The 20413-nt window shown below is 48.0% G+C and overlaps 1 protein-coding gene across 3 annotated transcripts in view; it reads right to left on the bottom strand.

Annotated features, from left to right (window-relative positions):
• Nucleotides 1-20413, bottom strand: part of CD58 (CD58 molecule) — a 50317-nt gene that overhangs the window by 24280 nt on the left and 5624 nt on the right. Inside the window, exons 2-13 of one of the 3 annotated variants that reach the window (XM_064519940.1) lie at nucleotides 14560-14859; nucleotides 13632-13877; nucleotides 12445-12534; nucleotides 9143-9199; nucleotides 8884-8934; nucleotides 6139-6207; nucleotides 5604-5672; nucleotides 4239-4307; nucleotides 3704-3772; nucleotides 2339-2407; nucleotides 1804-1872; nucleotides 439-507 (exon numbers count right to left, since the gene is read on the bottom strand). In XM_064519940.1, the coding sequence (XP_064376010.1) occupies nucleotides 439-507; nucleotides 1804-1872; nucleotides 2339-2407; nucleotides 3704-3772; nucleotides 4239-4307; nucleotides 5604-5672; nucleotides 6139-6207; nucleotides 8884-8934; nucleotides 9143-9199; nucleotides 12445-12534; nucleotides 13632-13877; nucleotides 14560-14859 (1227 nt within the window). Of the gene's footprint in view, nucleotides 1-438; nucleotides 508-1803; nucleotides 1873-2338; nucleotides 2408-3703; nucleotides 3773-4238; nucleotides 4308-5603; nucleotides 5673-6138; nucleotides 6208-8883; nucleotides 8935-9142; nucleotides 9200-12444; nucleotides 12535-13631; nucleotides 13878-14030; nucleotides 14163-14559; nucleotides 14860-20413 lie in introns of those variants that run through there. The other 2 variants (XM_064519935.1, XM_064519934.1) reach the window with 2 other exon arrangements.

Here is a 20413-nt window from a genome sequence, read left to right as displayed (position 1 = left end):
AATCCTGGACCTCGCGCCCCTGCCCATGCTTACACTGAGAGCTGTCCGTGCCAGGGAACATGGCGAGACAGTGCGGAAGAGGCACAGCAGAACAGAAAGCCAGTCCTTTCCCCCCAGCCCACTGCCCTCCGCCCTGTCACACCCCCCACGGCTGCGGATTCCTTCGCGCACTCCTCTAACACGGGTCAAGAGCAATCAGACTGACAGCTGGGCCACCAGCTCGGCATCATCAACAGCCCCCCAACACGTGCCCATCGCACAACGCCTCCCCGCTCTCCTCCATACCCCGCTCCACGCTTGCCTCTCGCTCCCTTCCACACCCTGCCAAGGCCAAGCCCAGAAGGCCCTCGGCACCTGCACCATCACCCATAACTTTGCATCGAGAAGCCCTAGCCAACAGCCAACGCACAAAGAGCCTTCCACACAACGGGCACTTACCGCTCTCATATGCGCCAGGCTCAGCTGCCTGCGAGGCACTCGGGCTGCTCTTCTCCGCGTCACGGACATCTGCAGAGACATCAGAGGACAACTACAGTCCCCAGTGGTGCGTCCCATTGCCCAGCTTCAAGGGACTGCCCACCGCGCAAAGTGAACTACCTGCTACAGTGCATCACGAAGCCAGCGCCACCAGTGACCTACAGGAAGCCAGCACCGTCTCCCACCTCCACGCCACCACCCTCGCTCGCTCTGCCCCCATGTGCCACGACCCCACACCGACAGCCCAAGCTTTTCAGAAAGCCCACCAGGACCACTGCTCAGCTGGAAAGCCACACACGCACAGACTACTGTCTCCACTTCGGGGAGCACCAGCCTCCACAAACACCCACAGGAGCTGGCAAAGCTTCCTCTTGCTCATGCACACTCTTGCTCCTCCGGCAACTGCCGCGGAAGCGCCTACGTCCGCACTAGTGCTCGTGGGCCAGCACTGACAAACTCAAGGGCAGACCGCAAATGGTCTCTGCCCTCTCGAGGCGCTCCCCCACCTCCTGACTCACGTGCGCACACCTGGGGGCCCTCGCAGAGACCTCCCAACGGGCAGCACAAACCAAACGCCAGCGCTCCAGCAAGCACCGTCCTAACCCAGAAGCAATGCCCACTTACATGCTGCAGGCACCACCCACGGGATCTCGGGGGGATGCTGTCACACTTCCACCTCAATATCATCTCCTGCCCTCCCATACCACAGCACGGCCAACAACCACAAGGGATCGCACGCCTTCGGAAACTGTTCCCTCGCCCTCGCCCAGGCCCTCCAGGTCACACATTTTCACAGGTGGGAAAGAAACAGCGCAGGAAGCAACTCGGGGTCTGAAACGCTGCCTCTATCGCCCCTGTTGTTAAGTACTAGCCAACAGGTCCATCTGCCTTGAAAGCGCCAAGAGGACCCGGGGTTTCCTCTTCAGAAAGGCTCCGTTGCCCCCTGGGCAGCAAAGCGTCCACTCCCCACTGTGGCTGGGACACCAGCACGCACAAATACCACACCGTCCCCCAACGCCCTGCCTCACTCCCCACAGCCCTGCGACAGCTCAGCACCACACGCCTGCCTCCCCAACAGGTCTCCCGCAAGCCCACCGCAACACTGCCACAGTTTCTCCAGCAAACAACCACCCGGCTCAGCATCGCCACAAAACCCACACCCAGCCTGACAAATGCACGGCTCTTCTCTACCCCGCGTTTCCACAGGGGCAAGAAGGGGCAGGCGACATGCACGGTCCCAACCAGCACGTGCCAGCACTGCCGCTCCATGCCGCTGCACTAGGCTGACCAGTCTCCCCTGACAAGAGGGCCATCATCCCCACGTACCTTCTTTACTGTGGCTGGGAGTGCCGCCCAGATGCTGCCCCCTTCCAGCTCCTGCAACCCGGGAGGCACCTGCAAGGAGGACAGGCAATGCTCAGACAATCCTGGACCTCGCGCCCCTGCCCATGCTTACACTGAGAGCTGTCCGTGCCAGGGAACATGGCGAGACAGTGCGGAAGAGGCACAGCAGAACAGAAAGCCAGTCCTTTCCCCCCAGCCCACTGCCCTCCGCCCTGTCACACCCCCCACGGCTGCGGATTCCTTCGCGCACTCCTCCAACACGGGTCAAGAGCAATCAGACTGACAGCTGGGCCACCAGCTCGGCATCATCAACAGCCCCCCAACACGTGCCCATCGCACAACGCCTCCCCGCTCTCCTCCATACCCCGCTCCACGCTTGCCTCTCGCTCCCTTCCACACCCTGCCAAGGCCAAGCCCAGAAGGCCCTCGGCACCTGCACCATCACCCATAACTTTGCATCGAGAAGCCCTAGCCAACAGCCAACGCACAAAGAGCCTTCCACACAACGGGCACTTACCGCTCTCATATGCGCCAGGCTCAGCTGCCTGCGAGGCACTCGGGCTGCTCTTCTCCGCGTCACGGACATCTGCAGAGACATCAGAGGACAACTACAGTCCCCAGTGGTGCGTCCCATTGCCCAGCTTCAAGGGACTGCCCACCGCGCAAAGTGAACTACCTGCTACAGTGCATCACGAAGCCAGCGCCACCAGTGACCTACAGGAAGCCAGCACCGTCTCCCACCTCCACGCCACCACCCTCGCTCGCTCTGCCCCCATGTGCCACGACCCCACACCGACAGCCCAAGCTTTTCAGAAAGCCCACCAGGACCACTGCTCAGCTGGAAAGCCACACACGCACAGACTACTGTCTCCACTTCGGGGAGCACCAGCCTCCACAAACACCCACAGGAGCTGGCAAAGCTTCCTCTTGCTCATGCACACTCTTGCTCCTCCGGCAACTGCCGCGGAAGCGCCTACGTCCGCACTAGTGCTCGTGGGCCAGCACTGACAAACTCAAGGGCAGACCGCAAATGGTCTCTGCCCTCTCGAGGCGCTCCCCCACCTCCTGACTCACGTGCGCACACCTGGGGGCCCTCGCAGAGACCTCCCAACGGGCAGCACAAACCAAACGCCAGCGCTCCAGCAAGCACCGTCCTAACCCAGAAGCAATGCCCACTTACATGCTGCAGGCACCACCCACGGGATCTCGGGGGGATGCTGTCACACTTCCACCTCAATATCATCTCCTGCCCTCCCATACCACAGCACGGCCAACAACCACAAGGGATCGCACGCCTTCGGAAACTGTTCCCTCGCCCTCGCCCAGGCCCTCCAGGTCACACATTTTCACAGGTGGGAAAGAAACAGCGCAGGAAGCAACTCGGGGTCTGAAACGCTGCCTCTATCGCCCCTGTTGTTAAGTACTAGCCAACAGGTCCATCTGCCTTGAAAGCGCCAAGAGGACCCGGGGTTTCCTCTTCAGAAAGGCTCCGTTGCCCCCTGGGCAGCAAAGCGTCCACTCCCCACTGTGGCTGGGACACCAGCACGCACAAATACCACACCGTCCCCCAACGCCCTGCCTCACTCCCCACAGCCCTGCGACAGCTCAGCACCACACGCCTGCCTCCCCAACAGGTCTCCCGCAAGCCCACCGCAACACTGCCACAGTTTCTCCAGCAAACAACCACCCGGCTCAGCATCGCCACAAAACCCACACCCAGCCTGACAAATGCACGGCTCTTCTCTACCCCGCGTTTCCACAGGGGCAAGAAGGGGCAGGCGACATGCACGGTCCCAACCAGCACGTGCCAGCACTGCCGCTCCATGCCGCTGCACTAGGCTGACCAGTCTCCCCTGACAAGAGGGCCATCATCCCCACGTACCTTCTTTACTGTGGCTGGGAGTGCCGCCCAGATGCTGCCCCCTTCCAGCTCCTGCAACCCGGGAGGCACCTGCAAGGAGGACAGGCAATGCTCAGACAATCCTGGACCTCGCGCCCCTGCCCATGCTTACACTGAGAGCTGTCCGTGCCAGGGAACATGGCGAGACAGTGCGGAAGAGGCACAGCAGAACAGAAAGCCAGTCCTTTCCCCCCAGCCCACTGCCCTCCGCCCTGTCACACCCCCCACGGCTGCGGATTCCTTCGCGCACTCCTCCAACACGGGTCAAGAGCAATCAGACTGACAGCTGGGCCACCAGCTCGGCATCATCAACAGCCCCCCAACACGTGCCCATCGCACAACGCCTCCCCGCTCTCCTCCATACCCCGCTCCACGCTTGCCTCTCGCTCCCTTCCACACCCTGCCAAGGCCAAGCCCAGAAGGCCCTCGGCACCTGCACCATCACCCATAACTTTGCATCGAGAAGCCCTAGCCAACAGCCAACGCACAAAGAGCCTTCCACACAACGGGCACTTACCGCTCTCATATGCGCCAGGCTCAGCTGCCTGCGAGGCACTCGGGCTGCTCTTCTCCGCGTCACGGACATCTGCAGAGACATCAGAGGACAACTACAGTCCCCAGTGGTGCGTCCCATTGCCCAGCTTCAAGGGACTGCCCACCGCGCAAAGTGAACTACCTGCTACAGTGCATCACGAAGCCAGCGCCACCAGTGACCTACAGGAAGCCAGCACCGTCTCCCACCTCCACGCCACCACCCTCGCTCGCTCTGCCCCCATGTGCCACGACCCCACACCGACAGCCCAAGCTTTTCAGAAAGCCCACCAGGACCACTGCTCAGCTGGAAAGCCACACACGCACAGACTACTGTCTCCACTTCGGGGAGCACCAGCCTCCACAAACACCCACAGGAGCTGGCAAAGCTTCCTCTTGCTCATGCACACTCTTGCTCCTCCGGCAACTGCCGCGGAAGCGCCTACGTCCGCACTAGTGCTCGTGGGCCAGCACTGACAAACTCAAGGGCAGACCGCAAATGGTCTCTGCCCTCTCGAGGCGCTCCCCCACCTCCTGACTCACGTGCGCACACCTGGGGGCCCTCGCAGAGACCTCCCAACGGGCAGCACAAACCAAACGCCAGCGCTCCAGCAAGCACCGTCCTAACCCAGAAGCAATGCCCACTTACATGCTGCAGGCACCACCCACGGGATCTCGGGGGGATGCTGTCACACTTCCACCTCAATATCATCTCCTGCCCTCCCATACCACAGCACGGCCAACAACCACAAGGGATCGCACGCCTTCGGAAACTGTTCCCTCGCCCTCGCCCAGGCCCTCCAGGTCACACATTTTCACAGGTGGGAAAGAAACAGCGCAGGAAGCAACTCGGGGTCTGAAACGCTGCCTCTATCGCCCCTGTTGTTAAGTACTAGCCAACAGGTCCATCTGCCTTGAAAGCGCCAAGAGGACCCGGGGTTTCCTCTTCAGAAAGGCTCCGTTGCCCCCTGGGCAGCAAAGCGTCCACTCCCCACTGTGGCTGGGACACCAGCACGCACAAATACCACACCGTCCCCCAACGCCCTGCCTCACTCCCCACAGCCCTGCGACAGCTCAGCACCACACGCCTGCCTCCCCAACAGGTCTCCCGCAAGCCCACCGCAACACTGCCACAGTTTCTCCAGCAAACAACCACCCGGCTCAGCATCGCCACAAAACCCACACCCAGCCTGACAAATGCACGGCTCTTCTCTACCCCGCGTTTCCACAGGGGCAAGAAGGGGCAGGCGACATGCACGGTCCCAACCAGCACGTGCCAGCACTGCCGCTCCATGCCGCTGCACTAGGCTGACCAGTCTCCCCTGACAAGAGGGCCATCATCCCCACGTACCTTCTTTACTGTGGCTGGGAGTGCCGCCCAGATGCTGCCCCCTTCCAGCTCCTGCAACCCGGGAGGCACCTGCAAGGAGGACAGGCAATGCTCAGACAATCCTGGACCTCGCGCCCCTGCCCATGCTTACACTGAGAGCTGTCCGTGCCAGGGAACATGGCGAGACAGTGCGGAAGAGGCACAGCAGAACAGAAAGCCAGTCCTTTCCCCCCAGCCCACTGCCCTCCGCCCTGTCACACCCCCCACGGCTGCGGATTCCTTCGCGCACTCCTCCAACACGGGTCAAGAGCAATCAGACTGACAGCTGGGCCACCAGCTCGGCATCATCAACAGCCCCCCAACACGTGCCCATCGCACAACGCCTCCCCGCTCTCCTCCATACCCCGCTCCACGCTTGCCTCTCGCTCCCTTCCACACCCTGCCAAGACCAAGCCCAGAAGGCCCTCAGCACCTGCACCATCACCCATAACTTTGCATCGAGAAGCCCTAGCCAACAGCCAACGCACAAAGAGCCTTCCACACAACGGGCACTTACCGCTCTCATATGCGCCAGGCTCAGCTGCTTGCGAGGCACTCGGGCTGCTCTTCTCTGCGTCACGGACATCTGCAGAGACATCAGAGGACAACTACAGTCCCCAGTGGTGCGTCCCATTGCCTACTGCGTAAAGTGAATGCACTCAAAAGACTTTTCCAGATCCGTCAGTGGTGCTTCTCTAAGGAATCATTGCTGCTCGATCTCCCAAGTAGGCATCTTGAAAACTTGGGCACATATCATCTTTAAATTGTTTTTTGAGGTTCAGATGTATTTGGCATTAACACAAGTGAGGCTTTCAATCTGTAGTATTTCATTATCCTGTGTCCTGCTTGAGGGTTTCTACCTAGCAAAAGCTAAAGATTAGGAACCCATAGTGACATGGACTGTAAATGTATTCTTGCATTCTTTTGCAAGAAAAGGTAGTTCCTTCACATGTGGTTAGTTCTTCCTTCCATAGATGGTAAAGTGATTTGCACACATGGCAGGCAGCACCATTCTCAAAAGGGAAATTGAAGCCCAGGGCAGAGGGCATTTGCTCAGTGCTGTTTAACAGACAATGATCTAGGTGTTTTTGATGTCTGATCTAGTGATCTACCCATCAAAACTTGCTATCTCTATGCCGACAGGTCTGTCAAGTCAACTGACAGTCATTCTGCAAATCCACCAGTAGTCTCTGGACCTCAGTCATTTCTGAACCATGCTCTGAAAACCACAGTTCTAATAAATGTATAAAGGCCCCAGAAGAAAATGAAATTCTTTATCCATGATCCTGTTAAAAAGGACTTCAAATTTTGACCTGCCCTGCTTGTGGGGCCTTGGGGGGGGTTGGGGGGGGAGGGAAGCAGGATCTCTCTCTTTCATAGCACTGCATGCTCCCTCCCTGATATATCTTTACCAGGCCCATCGCCAAGAACCTCATTACATTTTTTAACCTCCAAACCCATAAAAACACATTAACTCAACTTAAGGAATTAAATTAAACATACAGCACCTTTCTGCAAAGGTGACACAGTAGTTTGTAACGCAAGAAACATCCTGCTCCAGGCTTTTATGAATTTCAGCAGCTGAGATAAGATGCCCAAGCAAATATCCCACATGCAGCCATGGTCACTGCAACTCCAAAACACTCCAGGAGGGCACTGAACTCATACCTCATGGCAGGAACTTTGGCCATTCCCTATTCAAACAGAATTTGGTTTGTTGGCCTCAGTGGCAGAGAATTTTTGAGAGTCTTCCCCCCAGCACTCTCCAGTTTGCTTGGCTGCCTAGTGGCTGACTTAGTTTGATTCATAAGGAGACCACAGCACCAAGACACATGTTAAGGCTGGAAGACACTAGCATCTTTAACCTCTGTCAAAGTAGCACAGAGTAAAGGAGTTTCACCTTCCTTAGCTACTCACTATATAGATGGAATCCCCACAAGCACACCCTCACAAGCCAGAGAACTAGGAACAGTCTAATTGCTTGCTGCAAATTTAAGTAAATAAATAAGCAGGATGAGAATGGACAGCAAAAGCACAAGTGGAGATCTAGACAGGAATGAAGACAACCCTGAGAACCTGCACACCCTGCAGAAGGGCATCATGTAAAGAAGCCCTAGGTGGGTAGCAATCTAGTCACCAATGGAAAGAAATGAGAGGTCCTTCCTCCGCCCAGCTCCTTCCCCTTTCTTGACCATTACCAGGGGAAGACAGGCAAGGAGGCTCTTGGAATTTATGGTGCCCGCAAAATAGAGTGAAAATGCATCAAAAGGTGCTGCGAACAGATTTTTTCCAAAACAACTGGAAGGGGGCAGAAACTGAAAAGGAGACAAGTGCAACTTGCACACTGGGGGTAAGCATGCATCAGTTTTTCCTTCAGTACAAAAAAAGCAAAGACCAGGCAATTCTGCACACCAGACTAACAGTGTGCCTGTCCTCACTGCTCCTTGGATGGTGTTTCAAGACATAACTAAGATAAACTAATAGTGAACTCCTGCTGGTCTGATGTGGTAATACTTTTGACAGTCATCATTAGATCTATTGCTACACGCACAGTAACAACCCCCACTCACTGGAAACATCAGCATTCTAAGTCAAATTCAATGCAGAGATAAACAGGCTGGCTGACCATCTTCCAAGACCAGCCATCAAGAAATTTCCATGAGGGACATTGCTTATTCCTAATATAGTACTTTCATGCCCAGTCCTAAGTACTTCATACGAATACTGTGTTTCAAAAAATGTTAAACCAAATTCCTGAAAGAAGTAGTTTATATGAATGGGAGAGGCTGGTAAGATTAAAAGAAATGGAAGAAATATTAACCTCATATTTCAGCACAGAAACAAGCCCCTAACCAACAAGTAAAGAACAAGTTCCCCAATTTTTCCAGCCCTCATCTCAAGACCAGCTACTGTTCTCCACTGTCAGAAAAGAATTCACCCCAAAGAGAGCTGCTGACCAGGCTCCTCTCAGGCCATTCACTGTTGAAAATTCCCCACTCCCACTAATGCATACACAAAGTGCAGGTTCCCACGATTCTCCACTATAGCACCTCATTTGAGATTTTAAGGCTGAGTCTTCTCATGCTGAAGATTAATTTAGAACACCTACACACTGCAAAAAAGGGAAGAGCAGATTAGACTCCTTGTTCCAACCAACAGCAGATGTTAAAGACAGAGAGAGCCACTAAACCCAAGAAATATCACCAGAAGTATTGGTAGACAGTTAGAGACAATGACCCGATACACGTTTCTCATCTCATACCTGAGTTGGACTGTTCTTGACTCCTTGTATTTAAAATTGGCTCCTCTTCTCCTATAAGAAATAAAATTTTGACATATGTATTAATGACCTGGAAAAAAAATATATATCTGTACTCTGTAAAATAACCAAGGCCCAAAATAAAACATGCTCCTTTACCTCTCCAATGAAAGACTGTACTGCTACAGAGAAAATTACAAGCCTACAACCAAATTAATGCAACAGTCTGAATTCTACACATTCACAACACTCCAGCTCTTACCTGAACTATGCTTCTGAAGACTGCTCTTAGGTCTTCCTGTTTTAGATCGATGTCTAACTGCACCAAAACAATGACAACAAAAAAAAAACAGATAAAGCACTGAGTAATAAAATCCTGTGCTTTTGTAAACTAGCTGACAGCTTCCACCCCCACCACAAATAAAGAATATTCACTGAGGAAGTGCAATGGAATAGATGACTTGGGGGAAAGAGACCAGTGAAATACAATAGTGGGGCAAAGAAAAGCCATGAACCCCACCATAGCCAAGGAAGTTCCCATTCACTCACCATAACCTCAAAGACGTAACTCAAGAAAGATGATTCTTTCATTTTCCCAAAAAGTATGACTAAGTCAAGGACCCACAAAAGCCAGAGCAACAACTGCCAGTATGGACAGATTTCCCCCTCTTCACTGTCCAGGAATAATCTACAGAGCTGTAAACACCTGATCCCAGCTGTCACGACTGTTTATAGGAAGAGATGTGAATGAAGGGCTCTTCTGACCTGTTCACCAGCTCTCATTACAACATGAAAGTGTATCCTGAGGATTTACAGATCTACTCTCACAGTACCCCCATCATGCAGGGAATCTCTGCCCTGAATTCCAACATGGGAAACTGCAACACATAGGAAATAGCTTTTTTTTCCCCAAATATGATTGTGTCACCTTGAAAGCCAATGATCCAATCCATTTGAACTGTTAGAGCATATACTTCATAACCTCTAAGAGCAGCTTATTAGGACTTTGGTATTCCTTACTATTAACCATCTTTATACCAGGCAGATGTTATCATATAGAGAAAGAAATCTCTACCTCCATTCCATTTACAGTGTGCTAGCTGAGAACTTCTCTGCAATGTAATTGGCCTCAGGACCAAACAGGACATTTTAGCTTCTAATCCTATGCGGTGTCTGAGATATATGGCATAAATGCCAAGAGGGCATAAGCCTAGGATGCAAAGAAAATGGAAGCTGGAGAACCTCACTACTAACGAAGAGGGAATAATTCTGATATCTATTCTGAACAATGTTCCATCTTACAAAGTCTAAAAATCCAGCTAAGTTCATTATAATCTCTCTGGCTCTGGCAGAGACACACTGGCTCTGACCAGAAGCCCACTTTACAACTGTCTTTAATGACCTGCATTATCAAATGAGACCCAAAGTGCCTAGTTCTCCAAGAAATGCCAAAATTCTCTTGACATAAGGAGATGAGGAAAGCAGTGAATAAGCCATACATTACATTAAATATCTTCTAACAATAAGGCTATGCCCCTGGAATCCCTTATTGCCACACTCCACATTCAAACAGCCCAAAGTCACACTTGTCCTTATAAGCTCCCAAATCCAAGTGGTATTGATCAAAATCTTCCAAGTGCTTCCTTTAACATTTATTTATGAATCCTTCCTGATTTTCTCTCTGGAAGGAAAGTATTACTATATCTATTTTTTTCTGAAGGCAAAATGAGGACAAAGACTTACTATAGTCAAAACTTGCCTTGGTTCAAATCTCATTTTGATCATTTCTATCCCCAAGCACTCCATTTGACGTATGCAAATTCACAAGTGATTGCTCAGAATGTAGGTCCAGATGAGTCCTCAGAAAACCAAGGACACATTTAATTTTTTATGACTTAAAACAACCCTAAATCTAAGCCAGGATCTAGCCACACTATGTATTTTTTTAAAAAAAGAATTTTCATTATTTTTGAGTAGTTAATGCCAAAAGCTTCCAAGCAACAAGTGATCTGTCAACTATGTAGTCAAATTATTAATGTTTACAAATGACAAATATACTTCAAAAATATTAAATCAGCATAGGATCTCAATGGAAGGGGCCTCCTGCAACAACAACACATCAGAACACATCTAAGCAAATCTAAAGCAGAGCTCAGGAGTTCATGATGCGCAGTCTTTTACTTGCATCAGCAAATCACATCTTCTGTTTGACTGCAGTACTACTCATGCAGTACTTACCCTACTGATGTATAACAAATGTATTTCCTATCGTGTTCAGGAGCAGCACGGTCAAGTCTTTACTGTTTTAAAGGAAACAGTTGGGCTGTTTCAAACTCATGGCCAATTATGAGTTACATTCCTCACGGGTTGATACTAGGCACAATACTGCTTAACATCAACAACCTGGACAAGGGCATAGAAGGCACCCTCAGCCAGTCTGCAGATGACAACAGCTAGGGTGGGTAGGGGACATGCTGGAGGACATGGTTGCCATTCAGAGGGACTTCAACAACCTGGAAGAATGGGCTAGTAGAAAACACATGACGTTCAACAAAGGCAGATGTAAAGTCTTGCACCTGTTGAAATAACCCTGTCTAGGTTAGGCTGAGCACTGACTGGCTAGAAAGCAGCTCATTTGCAAAGGATCTGGGAGTCCTTGTGGGTGACGATTTAAACACTGGATAGCAATGTGCCCTCATAGCAGAGAATGTCAACTGTATACCGGGCTGTCTTAGCAAGAGCGTAGCCAGCACATCAACAGAAATTATTCTTCCCTTCTGTTCAGCATTTGTGAGACCACATCTAGAGTACTGTGTCTAGTTTTGGGCTCCCCAGTACATGAAAAACATTGACATACTGAAGGAAGTCCATCAAAGGTTCAGCAAGATGGTTAGGGGCAGGAGCTGTACAAGGAGAGGCTGAGAGAACTGTTTGTTTAGCCTGGAAAAAAGAAGGCTAAGGGGACCTCTAATTGCAATCTTCAGTTAACTTATAGAGACGACGAAGATGACTCCTCTCAGAGGCGCACAGCAAAAGGACACGAGGCACTGGCTGCAAGCAACAAGGGAAATCCTGATCTGACATAAGGAAAAAAAAATCTTCCGTTCTTTAAATAAAAGATACTCAAATTCAGTGTAGGGATGGATCAGGAAACAAAACCAGAACTCCAGAACGATGACAATATAAGCTGGCAGGAGGCATAGCAGTCCCCATCTATCAGAGGAGCACACTAAACTGCCAGATTGCACTCAGTTCAAGGTATTCAACACGCTCTAATAAGAGTCTGTTCCAACAGTAAATCTGATCTTCAGGGCAGCTTCACGATACACTTACTTGGTAAGCAGAAACACACAGTAAACAAAACACCCAGTCTGAGGGAGAAACTTGTAAATATGCACTTCAGTGTTTCCCAGTTCACAGAGCCCAGAATCTGAATGTAAGTTGTACTGGTTTCTAGTAATTTAATTACAATACATCCCACGTCCAGGCATTTTCATTCATTCTACAGAACCTCAGACTAGCATAATATCAAAGCATGTTGATCTCAGGAAGTGCCATACATACCTTTTTTGTACAAGAATACTATTACCACAGCTACAATTACCAAGCCAAAAGCCGCAAAAAGACCATCTCTCCTTCTGTGATATCTGTCCCCTTTAAAAAGTAAAATAATAATTGATTAGCTAAGAAGCAGCATTTTCATGTGATAGCCAAATCTACACAACATGCACAGAGTTATATTTCTAGTGAAGTTGTGTCTTTCTTTGGTTTTGGGGTTTTTTTTAAAGTAACCTCAAGAAATGTAAGCACCAGAGTAAGTCATTAGTGCAACCTTAGGCCAACTGCAGGAAAGTCATATGGTGACTAAGTTCAATGAAGACACGTTACTTCTTAAAAGGCAATGGGGTTTCCATTTTGGGGAGCCTAGGAAGGGCTAAACCAGATCTCAGCTAACTGACAGTTCAACAAATCTCTCATTTCTAATTGGTCTCTAGCACATGCTTCTGGTGAAGAAGGAAGAATTCTATATTGAAAACCCATGAAAATTGCTTTCGCACAGAAGTGGAAAATTCTGTCATTTAGTGACTGCCTTATACACCCCACAAACCAGATAGGATCAGAACACCTGTTTGGAGCTATGTAAAAAATGCAAGCCTCAGATTCACTTCAAGCTGAGTTGAGGTTGGCCTAAAGTAATAACCAACAGCAGGAAAATTCTCCTTTCTCTATCCAACTCTGAAGGAGAAAAAGAAGCATGCTCTAAAGCATCAATTCATACACATACCAGAGAAGAAGTGACTTTATCTGATGGCTGTTTGATGACTCACTTGAAATGACTGGGTAGTTTCATTCCAGTTCATGGAAAGCAGTAAAAAGAGCGCCACGGTCACTAGCATTAATTACATTATGTGAAGGCCAGAAGATTCAGAAGAGAGATCCACTAAGTGCACAAAACACGTTCCCCCTCTCTCTCGGCCTCTCCCTCTTTATCACTCATTTAAAGTCAGAGCTGACAGGCTTATTTTGTTGAGACCCCTGCAAAAGGGTCTTTCCAGAGAGTTCAAACTGTCAATATAGTACCTTTCACCAACCTTAAACATATTTTTATCAAACAAAAGACTTCTGATGTTTTTTATTTTTAAATTCAACTTCCTGAGAAGTGAGCAGAAACCTTGCAGTCAAAAGCCATTCTGCTTCTCAAACCAGCCTCTCAGACCTGCGTATATCACCTGACCCATTATCTTTATTACCTGGAAAGCATTCAGCCAAAGAGAATTCAGAGCTCTTTTCTGTTTGAGAGACTTTAATGAAACATGTTGCTTTCTCTGAAGCATCAGCTTTCTTTCTAAGGATGACAACATCTTGCTGCTGCTCATAGTCTGTCATGCTACTGAACTTCCAACTATAAGTCAGAGGTTTCTTGAAATCTGCTGCACATGTTAACATAAGGTTGTCACCACTGATGTTGCAACTTATTGTAGGTTCAGAAGGGGGATCTGAAAGGAGAGAAAACATTCTGTATTAGTTTGGTTATATACAGCCTTGCATTTTAGCATGTGATCAGGGCAACATAAGCAGCAGGAGAGTGCATAGACAGAAGTGTAAGGTAGGGGTGTGCATGTCACAGAGAGAGAGATACTCAAGCATACCTTATGTAACTTCAGCATAAGACATGGATAAAAGCACTACATTTCTAGAAGTGGTCTCTCTTGTGGTTCTTCCATGCCTAGTTTGAGACACTTCATGGTTGATTTTCAGCAGCACTAATACACGTGTTGGCCACATATATTTCCCAAAGATGATCAGTGGAGCTGCACAGATCTGCACAGGATAATGCCATGTTGTACAGATACTCCAGCACATATAACAGGCCTGCAGGAGCACCTTTAACAATAGAGACACACTGCCTGAGGTAACTGAGTCAGCTTGTTTGGTTACCTCTGTCTGGAACCGCACTGTGCCATCTAGACACACTCTAAAAGCCATGCCAAGGTGAGTAATGACAGGCATACAAATTAGATGGCATCCTTGGAAGGTTTCTGAAGTGAAAGTAACAGCTGAGCCAAATAACAGAGTCTTCCCTCTACTGCTCCCCTGACAAATAAACAGTTCTCTTTCTTGTCTTCTTAAAGAGAAAAAAGTTGTGCAGATTCTTTACACAGTTCATCCACTACTTACCTAACACAGTAAGCATAAAGGTTAAGACAGCATTTTTTTCATCAATGGGAAGATACTCTAACGTGTAGGTGCCAGCATCATTCTTCTCTAAATTAAATATGGTCAAGCTGCCAGTCTCCTTGTTAAGTAATCCTCTATTCCGGAGCGAAGTAAAATACACTGTTTGGCTTTGTTCTTCCCATTCAGCAATTTTATCTTTGTTTTTCTTCCAAGTAATTTCCATTAGCTTTTTGTCTATTTTCACCGGAAAAATAAAATTTTCTCCCAAGATGCCAAACACCTCATCACAGCGGATGTGTACTACAGAGGGGGGAAGAAAAAAAAGTTATTTTACTGATTGTTTTCTAAATTATTGTTTGACCAATGCTGTATGCAGTATCAGGTACATTTAAAGTTAGGTTAAAAGCACATCATGGATGTTGCAATGTCAAGCACATGTCAGCCAAGAAGTATGCAAACCCAGCCTGTCTACACAAGCATGTAACAGGCATTACAAAATGGTCCCGTTTCTACATCCAGGTCTCTGTGAACCCAGCTAAAATCATTGTCCTGATCTTCTCCCCTATCTTACAGTGAACACTTTCCCTCTCTTCATCTGAATTAGGCCATCTGCTCCTGCACATGGCCTGGTCAAAAAGACAAAAGGAAAAATTAATGTCACTAGCAAAAAATCTATCTCAGCATCTGGTTGGAAAATGCACAGGTTGAAATTCCTGCTGAGCAATTTTTCAACATCTTGTAATTTGACTGAATATTCAGAGTTACTAAAAGGCACAATTCTGACACAAAATTACTATCCAGTTCAAAGTGCTTGCTCTGAAATCATGGGGATACTACAGATTTCCTTTAGAAATGTTAGTTAAGGTATTTTTAACATGGAAAAACAATGCATTTTTCACAAATTCATTCTCAGAAATGGCCAAGCCTTTGGGACAAAATGTTTTCTCCATTCTGCATTATGTCACCACAAAAGCTGGTTTATTTCATAGCCAACATATGTGAAATAGCATCCAACCTATGAGAGTCAACCAGAGCTGCAAGCATAAAACGGGAGCTGTCCAGAATCTTAACTGCTGACTATTGGTTCTGAAAACAATAATACTTTACCGGAGGGAAGAAAACAAACAACAAAAAACAAAAAAGCAAGAAAACAGGTCTTACAGATTTTGATAGTTTAAATTTGAACTAACCTTAAAAAAAACCAACAGTATACTCTGGATACAGTAGAATCGGACACAGGGAAGGCAGGGACCCTTTTGAAAGGATGCTGCCTCTATCTCCCTGCTTCAGTCTTCAGCTAAGATCTCCTGCTCCTAAATGGCTCCAAGTGGCTTTAAAATCACTAAGGGGAGATTCCTAGTATGCATCATGGAAAACTCCCCTTAAACAGTGATCATGGATGGTGAAAGAGAAATATTTTAGAAGCCTAATCTCAATTTCCATAAGCCAGCTGTTCTCAAGTGACAGCTACTTCCTTTTTTGTTTTGTTTTGATTCTTAAATAGCATCAACTCAAGAACCTACTGATCCTTATTCTGTGCTTCCCTTGCTTCTCATGTCATCATGGTATAAGAACTCGCTTCCATTCATAAATCAGTGAAGATACAACAGCTTTATCACATCAAAACAACAATTCACTTCCCGTTACTGTAGAAGTCCAGAAAACAAACCATGGCTGATCATACCCCACATCCTGTCTTTCCATATGAAAGCAACTGGCAGGCCAGCCAGGCCAGTCCCAAAGCTCCATGAGCTTCCCAATCAGCAAAAGACAATGCTCACCAACATACCACATGTCCTGCTCTTCTGCCTAGTGTCACACCACAGAAACAAAGACTTTCTCAGGCAGGATGTAGAGGGCAAGAAACGAGAAACAGCAGACATCATTTCTGTGTGCTTGTGTAGAGAACTGCACACATAGGTCTTCTCTGTGCCTTGCTTCTCATGGACTATCCAGTTTGTTTATAATTTATGCATGAATGTATCTTTCTCGTTCTGCTGCAGTTTCTAGTCATCCTTCTCTGCACTTATGCTGTGGCCTTTTCCAAGCACAGGGACTGGATAAGTAAACAGGGCTCAGCTATCGCTCTCAAATCATTTCAACACAACCTGCCTTTCTTTATCCTCTATCCCTTTCACATAAACATCTCACTTGTTTCTGCTGATCCAAAATGAGTATCACTATCCATTCATGTCAATCATCAATGCCCAGAAGAGAACCCAGGACTCCATTGTTCATTTTTGGGGACCACCAGAAGGCAGGATGCTATTTAGATCTGCGGAAGCTTGGAGTCTTATCAGGGATTTTTGTTTCATAATGACAATTTCTATGAGCACATTTCCCTGAAGAAGTCATCTCCAACTGCGCAGAGATCTACAGCATTCCTAGTGTGGAACAGAAACCCCTGCTCTAACCACTGGGAAATTCTGCTTCTCAGTAACTTTGGCTCACAGGCACAAGCTGGGGTGTGGCTTAGCATGCCAGCATGAGTAAGCCAAGCCACAGCAGCCATCTGCACATCAAGCTATTGGCAAGAGCAAGATAACGTGCCTCCCTCCTGGGAGGAAAGCAGCCACTTGCTGAGAGCTGAAAACACGAGCAAGGACAGCCACCACAGCTCAGCCAAATCCTAGTAACTTGGTAAGCCTAGGTGTAGATGCATGCAAACCATCAATGTCTTTGCTGTCTTTCAGTTAGTTGTAAGAGCCCATTGGGGTTATGAGGGTAACATTGTTTCTCCTTCAAGCCCAGAAATGGGACTGGTGGAAGACAGAGCTGAAAGGAAAGATAACACATTCCCTCTGCACAGCATTTGCACATGGAGTACTGCTCTCTTCAGCGCGCTCTCTTCTTTCCAACTGGTGAAACAAAGGCCCTGAAGCAAGGAGCTGAAGGGTTCCTGCACACAGGGACATGTGAAGCTCCCAGGAGAGCTTCTCTCCAGTGGAGAGATTATCCCTTCAGGGGATAATCCTGTCCAAAAACCCCCTCCTGTCCAAAACCAGTCATCAGACACCCTTACTTCCCTGCTTCACTGCTCTAGTGAAAATGTAAAGAAACTTCCCACTCACTCCTGTCAGCTTCCTTTTTACAAAGAATTACATGTCATACAGAAATGTTCTGTAAGGTCTCCACAACAGCTTTTTGAGCTTCTAAAGAAAGGATATGGCATCAAATATTTTCTAAATTTTCAAAGAAACCTTCCTCCTCTTTTCTACTTGATTTTACAAGGGAACGGATTTCCCGCACCACTCCAATTAAGTTCTCTACTGTGGGCAAACCAGGACAAAGAACAGCCAAATGCTCTCTCTTGTGTTCCCAGTTTGTAAGGCTCAAAATAAGAACGGTGCTTCTCTCCTTTCTTCCTCTCTCCTTATTGTATCCTACAATGCAGTGCCTCCAGTAGCCTCTACAGAAACCAGCAGACTTCTACCCGTTTCAAATTCCTTCTCATACCACATCTTTGTGTTCCATTCCTCAAAACAAACTGCATAACAACGGTGTTATTTATAAAGAAGAGAAACTGACTTTGTGCAAGGCAAAACTCTTCTACAACCCCACAAACTAATTCTGCCTACATCTTCTTATATTCTGCTCCTCCAGCTGCCAGATAGCTTTGCCTCACAGCCTACTTGTCCTACGCAGAACTCAGAGCCACAGTCAATCATCAGCTGAGCCATGGTGACTGCACCGGTGTATGGATTTGTCCTGCAGCAAACAGAAGGCCATGAGTTTTAGCCTGGTTTGCAATACATGAAAACTAAAATTTTTCAGATTATCTCATGTTTGATGAGAGCTCAGCTATGTGCATTAGCACATAACCTGGAACACCATGCTAACTGAATCATTTCTCTGGATGCGCTAGTTAGATTGCAGTCTTTTCAAGACAAGACAAAGTCCTTCCCTCCCATTGTAACATATGGCACTCATACAACCCAATGTGCTGTATCTGAGCTGTAATATTTACCTGAACATTTTTCTTGGAACTGATGTAAGGATTAGCTTACATCAATTTTCAGGAATAACTAACTCCCTTTTTTAATGCCATAACTATAATCTTTTTGGTATCAAGTAGCTGTTTGAAATGCATATATTAGGTTTATATAAGCGTCAATTAGGCTCCCATATTATCATCATTAAGACGTTAACATCCCATCTGCTGAAGCTGGGTGGCAAAATCCTTACTGATTAGCTTATGGCAAGGAACTGCCTGCCTCTGGAGTTGGGCTTTTTAAAAAGGTGATTTTTATTTTATCTCTTGCAACTTTCCAACTATCCCTTTTTATTTGTTTTTTTTTTAATTGTGAATTCCTCATCTACTGTAAGCAGCAGAGTTTACACTCCATCCTAAAGACCAGAACCCCAGCTTGTAGACAATCCTGAAATAAATGTTCAGTCCAGAAGGACCATAAGAGTATTCATCTCAGTCCCCCTACTCACCCAGAGGCCACAAACACAACTCATATGCCAACCTCCTGTAAGAAAGCGTTTACATGCATGGTATAAAATCAGAGGCAAAAATCTACAGCCAGGCACAGCAAGAATGCAGAAGATAATAAGCAGTACCTAGTGTCTCAGGCTATTGCAATAGCAGATCAGATTTGTAAAGGAGGGACTGGATGAGGACTCCTGTTCTGCAACTCTTGCATATGATACCTGCAGCAGAATTTGTAGCTTGCTTCCTGTATCAAGTTCACAGAGGTGTGTGTTGCTGTCTCTGGACAATATGGGGCTGCCTGCAACTACAGAGCTCTACACATCAACAAAGGCAGGTCCTAAAGGGAGTATCCACAAGAAGCTTGGGCCCTTCCCTGTCATTTTAAAATGACATCACTCACCAAAAAGGTGCATGTGGTCTGCTTGCTCCTTCTTCTCCCTTGCTTTTGTGTTTTCCCCACCACCTCCCTTACCGAATCATTGGCAACGATACAGCACAGCCAAGCAGAGGGCACAGTCAGGGAAACAACCTGGCTGAAAGTTAACTTTGACCAAAAAAGCAACAGAAAGATTGGAATTCCTGGATTCGACTTGCTGTGGGACTGCAGAAACATCAGTGCTGGTGCATGGGTCAGAGCAGAAACTAGTGAGCAGGTGAAGGGCATGGATAAGACTGCTCCTTTGATCAGAAATACAGGCTAAGTTCAGATAGCAATGCCTGCACCCACACCCTAGAGCAGGCTACCTAAAATGGCTACCAGGAAATGATAAGGACTGAGCTGTGTCTTAAGTCCAACTCCTTGTGTTTACACACTTCACTGAGGGCTCTTGCCTCTCCACACTCCGGATTCACAGCTCTAAACCTTCCCAGGATGGAAGCACAGCTTTCCAAAATTCTCTGCCAGAGAAGGAGATGCTGCCTTTCTTTTCTTCAGTAACTCACTGATCAAACCATATGCTCAGGACATCTTCCTATGGTAAACAGATAAAATGCTCTCCCAACTGGAGGAGAGCCTAAAATCTTCCCACTAGTGTCCCGACCACTAGACAGAGACACAGCCCCCTCACAGACCCTCTTGGGCCCAGCTGCATTACAGCTCTCTGTGCACACTGGCACAGCTTGGAAAGGAGGAAGAAAGCACACCCACCACCATACACCCAGGGAGCCTACAGTAGGGCTAACGAAACCTCAGTATGTGACTCACAGAGGGACTTTTTTGTGCATCCCTGCTGAGCATAGGCACATGCAAGATGCAGAAAATCTTGGTGCTGACAAAGACTAGGCAATTCTGGACATTTCCGGGGAAAGAGCTTGAGGAGTAAGGAGAACAGAGGACCAAAACTTCAGCTCCTCAGAAACACAGGTGCCAGAGTCAGGCACCAGCTTGGGTGGGCTATTCTGGTTCACAGTTTAAGG

The sequence above is a fragment of the Dromaius novaehollandiae genome, chromosome 1 (genome assembly GCF_036370855.1).
Source record: "Dromaius novaehollandiae isolate bDroNov1 chromosome 1, bDroNov1.hap1, whole genome shotgun sequence".
NCBI classification, from domain to species: domain Eukaryota; kingdom Metazoa; phylum Chordata; class Aves; order Casuariiformes; family Dromaiidae; genus Dromaius; species Dromaius novaehollandiae.
Note: the sequence above shows the minus strand (reverse complement) of the source record. Positions and strands in the feature narration are given on the sequence as shown.